This window comes from Conger conger, chromosome 14, assembly GCF_963514075.1.
Source record: "Conger conger chromosome 14, fConCon1.1, whole genome shotgun sequence".
In the NCBI taxonomy this organism is placed as follows: domain Eukaryota; kingdom Metazoa; phylum Chordata; class Actinopteri; order Anguilliformes; family Congridae; genus Conger; species Conger conger.
The window spans coordinates 29661590-29673642 of NC_083773.1; the positions used below are offsets into that span (position 1 = coordinate 29661590).

Sequence of the window (12053 nt, forward strand, 5' to 3'; positions counted from 1 at the left end):
CACATTTTTGATGTATTGCCTGTTTAGTCCAACACTTTGAATTTGAAATTAAATTAAGAATATGAGGTTGAAATGCAGATTGTAACCTCATTTTAAGGGTATTTACATCCAGATTCAGTGAAATATGTAGGAAATACAGCCTTTCTCTATGTCTGGGGGCCAAAAACAATTGGGCAAATTAACAGTGCAGGCCTGCATTGCAAAATTGTGTACATTTTATTTGACATCATTTAAAATGTGGATAATGTACTCTTCGTTCTTCGTACCTACACTCATAGAACATTTATGACAAAGATCTAAAATGCACAGATTTTGTAATTTATACGATCTTTGTAGCCGCATGATGGCTGCTTGACAGTCATTGACACTTTTTTGGCCCTCATGCTCAGAGAAAACAGCAACAGACTCCAAATACAATCTAGAATCCACCCCTTGTGAGGGAGCAGCGGCGGGAGACCAAGAGCGACTGGGAAGGGATCACAAAGTTACCAACGATAAGTTGGATAACCACTGAAATAAGCAAGGAATATAATAACAGAAAAAGGTACCCAAACTCCCCGGCGATTCCCCAACTGAATATCTGACCTAAACTATAACGGTCAGGAAATAAAAAACGAGATTTCCAAATGGCAGTCTCGAACGGCAAACTCTGCCACTCGCTCCTCTAAACGGAAGCGGACCTAAGCACCAAAAATAGGGAAGGTCCACAGGAACCAACCAAACCAGGAGAAACAATAGAGGTCCCTATACTTCTAACTAATTTCTAAACTGAATGCTTCTCAAGGCTAAAAGTGATTCAGTCTTCCAAAACCTCTAGACCTCTATACCGGCTCAGTGCACGTGTCAAAATGAAACACTAAAGCTCAGAGCAGTGCCAGGAAGAGACTTAAATAGCTCTCCACGCAGCTGACTGCAATCGGCCATGATTACACCCGCATTCCACATGCGGGAGGTAATTTTTCGGCTGAACCTGGCTGGCACGCCCTCTAGAGGTCTAGAGAGGTAAATACTGGAATTTCCAGAAGTAGACAGTGAAAACCATGACACACCTAGACAATTTGTTAGCTTCATTGTGCATGAACTAATGATACAAACACACACGGCTAACCAAAAACAGGTCAGCAGCCAATTGTCCAATGTTTTTGTTCCCCTAAAATGGGGGACTATGTATAAAAAGGGCCTACACGCATTACCGATATAGATGTACACACTGCACTGTATATTGCAACCTTGAGGTGCCCAACTAGAACTCCATCCTGCATCATCTTAAAGACCAGCAGTTAAAGCCGTGTCCATCCTGGTGAAATGAACCCCATTAATCCACGGCCAGCCTGTCAAAGCACAGCTCATAGCCCCCACCTGCCCCCCTGCCCCTGGCTTCCTCACTCTTAATTTAGTTAAGCGTTTGCTTAGTCACAGGAAGACAGCCATAACTCACCCTGAGTGCTCTGGCAGTGCACTCGGTCAGCTTGCACACTTTTAGAACATCGGATGTCTAGCTGACCTCAAACAAAAACCCCTGTCAAATCGATGATTTCATATGTCATATATCACTTGCCATAAATCCTCCTGCAGGGGACATGGGCCTCTGCCTTCATCTGAAGAACCACATGCCGAAATCTACACTACTAAGGGACAACTGAGAAAAAATCTAATATATGTTTGAACATATTTTCAGTGCTACTTTTTGGAAAAAAAGTTTTTAACGCAGGGTCTGAGGAGGATATAAGAACTGTGGGCATGCACAGGCCCGGGGTGTCGGAAACAAAAAACCGGGTCTCAGGACAAAAAACCCACATATCTCAGCCGTTATGTTGCCACTTTCACGATCAGACTGCAAACAAGGAAACTAGATTATTGCAAAGAAAAACTGCTCTTCAGTGAGGTTCACAGGGAGACCCTTGAGGTGTTTGAGCTTGTTAAAGTAAGAGATACTCTCTAGGCAGTAGGCAAAATAATGAGACTACAGGGGCAGAATGATCTGTTTGCATAATTAACCATCTTGTATTCCTCCTACAAATAAAAACATATATGTATCTGTATATATGCTGTGTATAAGCTGGGGTATAAGCAGGATAAACTCCAAGCCTTGTTTTTGTGACATATAACATATGGGCTTCTGGGGTGAGAGCAGAATGAGGCTGCCTGCAGATATATCATGAGAACTGCACTGCTTGCTGTGGTTTGTTTTCCTGTGGGAGGAGGATCAGGTCAAAATGAATGAATTAAAGGGGGTATATTGACCAAGAAATAATATTCCACATGTCAAAAAACGTACATCATGCCAGGATGAATACATCACATTACAGAAAAAGAAAATGTGTTATGGTCACATTGAATATATCAGAAAAATACATGAATGTCAAATTGTGACTGTCTATCTCTGGAGAAAGTCCTTGTCCTCCCATCTACCACAGTTCTGCACTTTACTCCTACACCATGTTATTGCTCAGAATAAATGTTAAATTAACACAATCCCCTTGACGTGCATTATGGCAGAGTTGTTAATGAGGGGGGATTTCAGAATGTATAATTTTAAGGCAAAGAGAGTTGTTTTCAAGTGCCCTGGATCTGGAATGTTGAACTCTTCAGTAATCACCTCTCCCCATCTTGAATTATTCGTCAGATGCAGCCTACACTATATGTAATGAAAGAATTTGGCCTTCCCTCAAGATCTGATTGCAATGAAGGCTTTGTTGGAAATGGCTTCTCTTGCCAAATGCGGCAAATTGATTTTTTTCATTAAAAACGGCAAACTACTACTACGTCACCTACTGTATTCAGTAAGCAATATGTGTTGATTTCCAGTACAATATTGAGAAAAAGAGCAGCACCTCCTTCTCTTTGCCATATGAGTCAAACAAAAAGCAGGCACATGCTCACTTCATTATTCTGGATGTACTTCTTTTAGGCGCGTATTAGATAATGCAGTGCATACCATAATGTGTGCATTGTCAGGGGGGCTCACAAAAGAAAAGATAAAGAAATGCAAGAGAAGGATTGTGTGGTTGTATGCCATGTCACCCTGTGGTCTCCTTGATTGTCAGTCCTGAAGGCTCTTTAAAAGAAAGCATCCCCTACGGCAACTGTTGCCATGACAACAGGCGCTTTTTTTTAGAGAGCAAGCTAGAAGCTGAGAAAAGAATGAATCGGGAAATACTAATAAATAATAAATCATGTAACTAAGGCCTTTATTTAAGACAGCACCTGTAAAACAGTGTGCCTATCACTTACGGAAGTGGCCCAAAAGGCTGTGTACTGCTCACATGCATAATGGTGCTGTGTGAAGAGTGTGTGTGTGTGTGTGTGTGTGTGGAGGTTCTGACAGCACCCTTTTCAGTCTTTTGTTACACTCATGGTTTGAAGAGGTCATTGAAATGAACGTGAGAACCTATACCCTTCTTTCTTACGCAGAAGTTGGTTCTGGCATATAAGGAATCAGCTAATCTCCGGACCTGCTTAATACTTGTCTCGGTCTGACCTGTTGATTTTAGTTTGTTATGATGTTATGTGGATATCTGTATATATTTTATGACTGCTGTATTTCTGTAAATAACCAACTGGATTGTTTGCCCCTGCTTTAACGTTTTATATGAATTATATATTTTTTGTGGAGCAATAATATTATGTTTTTTACTAGCTCTGCTACCATCATGCCGAGGACAGCAGTAGAGAATTAGCCAGCTAACCCTTGCACATTTACAGTAATTTTGATTATTGTGCAGTTTCCCTGTAAAAAAAAATGAAAAGGAAAATGGGGAAAAAATAGCCTGCTGAAATGAAGACAGGGTAGTTTGTCCCATCGACGGTCGTGACTGTATCAACACAGCCGCTGGTCAGACAGGCCTCTGCTGAAACGTTTCAAAGCACATGATTCACCACCGATAACGTCAGTCAGAGGCAGGGGTAATTCAGCTGCTTTCTGCCCTGCATCAGGAAACAACCGGCCAGTTCTAAAGACTGCAGGCAGTCAATGAAACCTTTTTAAATTTGACATTTATGTACTTTTATCTGTTTTTTCCTTGCCACTGTTGCCCTAGGCGTACTCTTGGGGACCGGTTTCTCTGTAAAGCTGCTTTGTGACAAAGCCCCTTTGTTAAAAGCTCTATGCAAATATAAATTGATTGACTGATTGATTTCATGAAACAAGGCAAAATCCTGCGTAGATACAATAACTGAAGTGGTGTTTCATTGGAATCTATGTCATGTACTCTTACATCATAGTCATGAATAAGAGGTCTCTAATGCATCTTATGCATTAAGTGAGTGCACTTTAATTGTAAAAAATTCTCATAAGGATATTGGCATTCTTTACAATGGCTTAATCCATAACATTAATTAAAAGCGAAGCAAGCAGAACAGTACAGTGTAATTCACTTCTGAATGAAATATCACCTGCACAGGCATTAAGAATGTTCCACTGGCAGCCATTTCTGATGCTGGCCTTTTGTTTCCGTTCCAGATGATGGGAAACTCTCCTTTGCGGAGTTCAAGACTTACTTCGCAGACGGGATCCTCAGCACAGAGGAGCTGCAGGAGCTTTTCCACAGCATCGACAGACATCAGAGCAAGTGAGCATCCTGCCCGCACTGTCTACTGTCTGCTGATGAGCTGCATCCAGAATACATCAGCAAAAATGTTGATAGTTTTTAAGTAAATATTGAATGCCTAAATTCCAGTTTCCAGAGAACCAGTGCAGCAGCTCTGGTCAAACAGCACTGTCAGCAGTGAGCAGAATCCAGCTGTGCTTACCTGAAGGTTGAGCCACCGTTGAAAGGCCCCAAAAGCCTTCTGGGGACAGCAGAAATGTGACAGCAGCCAAGTATATAATTCCTACATACATACAGTATGTACATATACACTCACTCACACGCACACAGACGGAAACCTCTATGTATGCACATATTTCATATATTGTTTGTGCCTAAATAAGTTGGTAAGCAGTTCCATTCATCCAAATAAAGTACAGGATTACCATAGTAACTGGGACATAATACCATACACCTTATCAGCAAAGTCCATTAATCTTCTTGGACAGCAACATTTTGGTGTCCGCTCCAGCCAGTCAGAGGGAAAAAGCAGTTTGAGGCCCAGAGAGAGTGGTCTTGAAATGCGTATTAATTAACGGCCGGCCCACTGAGAGGGGGTGTGGAGTCCTGACGAAGGACGCTCTGCTCGTCTGGCCATGTCTTGACGAGAGAGCCTGTCACCTCTTCTCCATCTGTTAATTACTCGTCAAGCGGGAGATGACGGCTGGCTCCGTACCTCGGTTTCCATGTTCCCCGCATAGCCAGCTGTCTTCGCGAAAGGCCATTTTACGACGAAGGCGAAATGTAATTACAAGTCACAATATCCAGTCATCTGCCCTTTTATAAAAACGACTACTGAATATTAGTCTTTAGCACCTGCGTGTTAAAGTGCATAAATATGAGACATAAAGCGGACTCTAGCAGCCTTTGGGAAGTGAGGCAGGGAAGGGCGACTGGTGCAAAGTGCTGACGCTGCAGGTGTCACACAGTCTGGTAGAGGCCATGGAGACAGCGGGCGCAGTGTCCTCTGGGAAGGACACCTACAGTCAGTAAGTAATGGCAGGGGTGGACAGGCAGGGGGCAGAGGGGAGCGGGCGGGCCAGCGGGGCGCTTGGCAGACGGAGGCCGTCTGTGCATTCCGATTACGCTAATCGCTAATCACTAATGACGGTCACGTTTTCATTCTTAATTCCACTGCTGCTGCTGTGAGACTTTTAAAGGCCATTACACTGCCTGTGTGTGCGGCAGCCGGGGAGGGCGGGTGGAAGTCTCGCTCTGAGAAAGGAGAAGCTCTTAGAAGATTTAAACAGTCTCAATTACATTTTGACCGGGCTGGTTTATTTTGTACGTAGCTACAGAGTTCATATACAGCTGAATATGTACAGTCTAGTGTGCTGCTTTGGGTCTTGCCACATGGATGAATCTGATATGATCTGATTGGTCAGTGATTAATGTGTACTGGGCTCTTTCAATAGTCTCCTCACATCGTATGTTTTTCAACATCCTTAGCTGTCACCTGAAGTCGTGTTTCCACCCACATATTAATCTCTGTTCTCTCCTCAATCTCCTGTTTGCACATTGAAGTGTGCTCCAGATTCACTTTAATCAAGCCAGCAGAAAATGGCTTCCTTTGTGTACAGCTTGCTTCTATGATCTAAAGGTCATACCGCTACTTGAATGAAACACATTTGGCATATTTTATAAGGATTTCTGTCCATTATATCATTATACTTTATAAATATTCCATTATGTGTATGTCAATATGATATTATTGGTTAATATACTCTATTACTGTACCTTTAAAAACAAGAATTATGGTATATGAGATGCTATAGACCTTCTGTTGATCAGTAGATTAAAGGCACATACAATGTTTTAATGAGTAATTATCAATACAGACTAAACTCTGCCTGTGAACATTTTCTCTATGCACATTTTCAGCATGTGGTCACAGGTACAGTATGTATGTTAGCTAATGTAATACATTTTATGCTATATGCTATGCATTGGATGCACAAAACTTCCTGTAAGCATTATTTCATTTGCACACCTGCAAATGATTTGATCGTACAAGATGGCCCAGATGATATAACTGGCAAATGAATCCAGGAAGTATTGTGAGCGAATGAGCAAACCAGGAAGAAAAAGGAAGGCGAGAACAGAGGAAGACCAGAAAGAACAGCCAGTAGTTCAAAAATAGATGTGTGCTACAGATGGAGAACTGCTTCAGTGTGTGCACTGATATTGACGGTCACTTAAGGGATTTTTTAAGTGAATATATCCCCTCTACACACTTCATGGAGATATAGCTAAGGCTCAGAACAGACATGGCCACACATAAAACATTCATGGGTACTTCTTGTGTCTGAAGAATAGACCCGTGGCTTTGGCTGTGGGATTGCAGCCCTCAACCCCAGTCCATGGCGAGCCAAAGGGTGGGCTGATTTTTATTGTTACTCTGCAGTTCATTGACCACCTGGGCTTTTGGGTCTGAATCTATTGCTGATTTTAGTGGAAAAAGCAGTAGAACCTTTATGTTAGTCGTTAACTTTCAATGAGGAAAATGGGCTCATTGGATCCAATTCAGTTTTGTAACTGATCCCAAGAAGTTAAGAGAAATCTGCAAATGTTAATTTCCCAATGCTAGCTTCAGATGCACACAGAAAATATTAAACATTATTGGTTTATTGACTATTAAATGAATGTATAATGACGATGTAACAATACAATATAATATAATGTGAGTTAGGCGGCATGGATGGTGCAGTGGGTAGCACTGCCGCCTCACAGCAAGGACGTCCTGGGTTCGAATCAGCCGGGGCCTCTCTGTGTGGAGTTTGCATGTTCTCCCCGTGTTTGCATGGGTTTCCTCCGGGTACTCCGGTTTCCTCCCACAGTCCAAAGACATGCAGGTTAGCCTGATTGGAGAGTCTAAATTGCCCATAGGCATGAGTGTGTGCGTGAATAGTGTGTGTACCCTGGGATGGACTGGCGACCTGTCCAGGGTGTATTCCTGCCTTTTGCCCAATGTATGCTGGGATAGGCTCCAGCCCCCCTGCGACCCTGTTCAGGATAAGCGGGTTAGGATAACGAATGAATGAATGAATAATGTGAGTTATCATACTATGAGCAAATATTATGCCCTTGGCCACCATTTTAATTCACCCCAGCAAAAATCTAAATGTGCATAGGGTTCTGTCATACAAATTACTCAAATGCATTTGACTGCTTCTAAATTCTAAGCAGCAGGATGAAATCCTGTGTTTCCATAGCAGGAATGTTTAACCTCTTCCACTGTCAGTAATGGTGCCCATGCAAAGATAATCGAATATGCCCATAGCTTTCAGTGTCCATTCACTAACAGTATGTCTTTTGTAGCAAAGCTTTAAAACTGAGATATTTTTTGATTTAACTATTCTTTTACATTACAGTCATGGCATTTGGCAGATGGTCTTATCCAGAGTGACATACAGTTGATTAGACTAGGCAGGGCCTTGCTCAAGGGCCCAACGGCTGGGCAAATTTTATTGTGGCAACACCGGGGATCAAACCACCGACCTTGATTGTCCCAGTCATGTACCTTGACGGTGTCCATTATAGGCTACAGTCTTTGAGTATTTGGCCAAGAGTGGATGTTCCTGACAAACCACGCTTTGCACCCCCTATAACCCAATTCCCCTGATATTGCTGGCCTGTGATATGATGAGAAATCCTGGGTAAGTTGAGATCCATGAAGGAGGTGGAACACAGCAGCCTGCAGAATTGAATCAGAAATCAGTTAAATTGATTTATTTCACACAAGGATACAATGTAATCTCTGTAATATTTCCTTATATTGGTCAAATGTATGCCTTCAGCATTGTGCAAACCTGATTGCTGGAATTGCTTTATTGGCCGATTATATCTGTATTTTGGTGGCCAGTCAACTGTTTGTACACTTAACACTAGAAATGTCTATTGACGGTACAAGTGTTTTGCTTTAAATCCCATCTCACAGAATATAGATATATGTACGTTCCCAGTGAATAGTGCAGGGATGTCGTATTCTGTGACAGTGGTATTTTGGACTTGGAAGTACTTACACATTCCGTCAGCTACTTTGTATATATTGACATCTTGCCACTGTGGAGAGTTCTGCATGTACATCTTAAGTAAGCTCTCAGGGTATAATAAACTGTGGGTACTTATCAGTGCTGAATTTGAATTAGAGTTTTCTGTATTTCCCTGTGATGGTTTACCAATTAAATTAATCTGTGGGGAATATTTAAGTACACCATTGTTGAATCAACCGTCTTTGTGATGTTGGAGTCTATTTCAGAATTTATGTCACACTTCCTTTTATCTTTCGTAATGGGTTAGTTCATCAGTTATTTGTTTGCTCTGTTAATTATGAACATGTTGTCGGTGGTAATGGATGGCAATGATTCCAGATATGCTGATGTGCCCAGTTTATTCTCGTAGTTATTATGATGATATTATTACTGCACCATATCTGCTGATTTGGGGTTTGGAGAGGCCTAAGAGTGTAATTTTCCAAATAAATGCTTTTGTTGGCTGTGAGGTCTTCCCCAATCAGTTTCCTTTCCATTCCTCTTCTCTTATGTCCATTATGAACCAGACCTGGATCAAATATGTAATTATTTTGGATTCAAATACTTTTATGTGCTTGATTGATCTTGCCTGATGCAATTGAGCCAACCAAAAAGACCAGTAGGCAGTGGGAGTAGGTTCCAACACACCAGACAAGCTCAGTAAAGCGTAGAAAAGTATTTGGATCCAGAACAATCATGTATTTGGCCCAGGTCTGTAATATGAAGACAATGATCCTTGATAGTGTGGTTAATGAAAAGCAATTGTGGTATTTTTTTAGTAGTTTGGCTTTGTCTTTAGAGTGTGTGTATTTCTGTGGCTTACTGGATTAAGTTTGCATGGTATCTTATAAACCCCAACCTGTGAATAAAAAATTGGCCACCTGCATTTTAACAATTTGTTGGAAATTCACTTTTGTCAGAAAGTCCTGTCATACAGTGCCTTGGAAAAAGTATTTGCCCCCTTCCTTATTTCCTCTATTATTGCATAGTTGCTGTTTTAGATACTGAGACAAAATGTAATTCGATAGACAAAGGGAAACTGAGCAAACACATTTATTATTTTATTCATTTAATGAAAAAGTTATCAAACACCCATATTATATCACCCATGTGAAAAATTAATTGGTCCCTTAGTTACTCACTCAACCAGATTTTATTGATAATCAGACAGCCAGCCCTGTTGAATCTAATCCTCACTCATATTGAACCTTCAGAGTGAAGTAGTCACTACACTGGTTCTCCAAGCACACTATGCCAAGATTAACGGGAAAAAACTCTTATTTTGAAAAGGGTTAGAGCCATTTCTAAGGCTCTGTGACTCCCCTGAACCACTGTGAGAGCCATTATCTCCAATTGGAGAGCCCTTGGAACAGTGCTGAACCTTCCCAGGAGTGGCTGTTATGCCAAAAATTTCTCCTCGGGCACAACTCATCCAGAATGTCATGAAAGATCCCAGAAATACATCCAAGAGCTCAAAGCCTCTCCATGTTCTAAAGTTACTCTGAAACCATTCCGTGTGACAAATATGGGATAACAGAGAAGATCTGGAAGGGGGAAAGTACTTTTTCATGGCACTGTATCAGGGGAAAGATCCAGCCTGTTTTGAAAAGTTTGGAATTAGTGTTTTTCATTGGTTACAAAATAAACCGTTTTCATTGATTTCAACTCGTTTCATGCTGGCAGTCTCATAGTTTTTGATGAAATACAGGTGAAGGTATTTCTGATCTCCACAGATTGAAAAATTTGATAGCACCTGTACCAGATCATACCTCATTCAGCCTGTTCACAGCTGTGGAGAGCACATGACTATCTTTTTTACACCTTATAACAAGTCATTTTCCCCATTCCACTCTTTGAGAAAATTACACTCTGACCTCACACCCAGCTCTGTCTAACCTTTTCAGCACTTGTAGAGAGCACTCTTCAGACTTATAAATTGCCTCAGTTTCAATTAACTTTTCCCATTTCTCCTTTCTGTTCCCTTCTCCCTTTCCATCTCAGCAACCTCGAAACAGACAAACTCTCCGGTAAGTTGGAATAGTACCAATGAGACAAGAGGTAATGACTGTGTAGACAATGTATATCTAACAGACACCACTTACCGCTGGGAAAGGTCCGCCAAAGGCTACATTATGACCTGTCTGCTTATAGCTCTCTGTGGCCTGGCCTTAGATGAAGGACAGGACCCATCTATCCCTGGGTTGAGGCACTGACAGATGCTTCAAGAGAGAAAGCAGTTACTGCAAAAATGGCAAGCCTGTAGCTCAGTTTATGTGTACAGCATTAATTGAAGGTTTTTGAAAATATTTTCCTCGCTATTGGTAAAATATGTATCACAGAACTAGGTGCTTGAAAACATGATAGCTCCTCTTTGATTGATAGAGCGTGGGAAAATTAGTTTATTAGATGTCCCCCTGAGGACATTTTTTAGAGGTACTATGAGTTTATTGTGTATAAATAGGACCTAGATACCATGATGAATGCCACAAAGCAAGATCTGGAGTTTACTTAAACATAATAGTCCTGACTTAAATATGACCTAAAATCCTAAATATTTTAGATTGATTAGCAATGATCAGAATTAAATGGAAGCTTGTTGGCCATAGACAGTGGTCTAGTTTGAGCAAGAATTGTTTCATACCTGTTACAGTTTGGTTCAATTTCAAATACATGTGTAATAAAGCCCATATTTCTAGAATGATAGAATTGTTGTTTGCATTGAGATTGTCTAGATACAGCGTTCCTTTTATTTGCCTGACAGTATCAAGGTTTGTATTTTTTGACTCATACTGCATGTGCTCTGGGGTGTTTACCTTTCAAACAGGTTATTCCTGCAAAATGGAATCACAATATATCAGGATCTTTCTCCTGGCTCCTAGCAGACAATTTCCCTTTGGCAGCGCATTGTTCTTGAAGCCAGGCCAATATTTCAGTGAGATGCTCAGATTGTGGAATGATATGTGACAAAAGTGATATTTTTTGTCATAAATTTTTGCCTGCTTTATTAAGGAGCTCTCCTGGTAGAGAAATCTTATTTACGCATAAGGCATATAAATGATAACCGATGAGCTTAGAAATCAAAGCATCTTTTAACTTCTCAAAGAAAGAAAAATGTTTGCACTTAAAACAAAAAGTCACTGGAAATATACATATTTAAAAATGTATTGGATGAAAATTATAGGCTAAACAAAAAGAAAGACTTACGATTCCATACATTTTTAGGCATTTATCAGATGCTCTTCTCCAGAGCAGCTTACAGAGTAGTACAGCATCAGGACTGAACATGCAGCGGTCAATGACTAACACCAATGCAAACAAGAATACGCATTGACGGTAACGAATCGACCACAAAGCATACATAAGCCTAGTACAAAGCAAAGAAAGAGCATGCATCTAACGAAGCAAACGAAAGGCGTGGATCATAACATACTCG

At 41.0% G+C, this 12053-nt stretch overlaps 1 protein-coding gene across 1 annotated transcript in view; it reads left to right on the plus strand.

The window, feature by feature from the left end:
- Positions 1–12053, plus strand: part of necab3 (N-terminal EF-hand calcium binding protein 3) — a 42545-nt gene that overhangs the window by 14552 nt on the left and 15940 nt on the right. Inside the window, exons 3-4 of the mRNA XM_061220017.1 lie at positions 4463–4571; positions 10622–10647. Coding sequence (XP_061076001.1) covers positions 4463–4571; positions 10622–10647 — 135 coding nt within the window. The remainder of the gene's footprint in view (positions 1–4462; positions 4572–10621; positions 10648–12053) is intronic.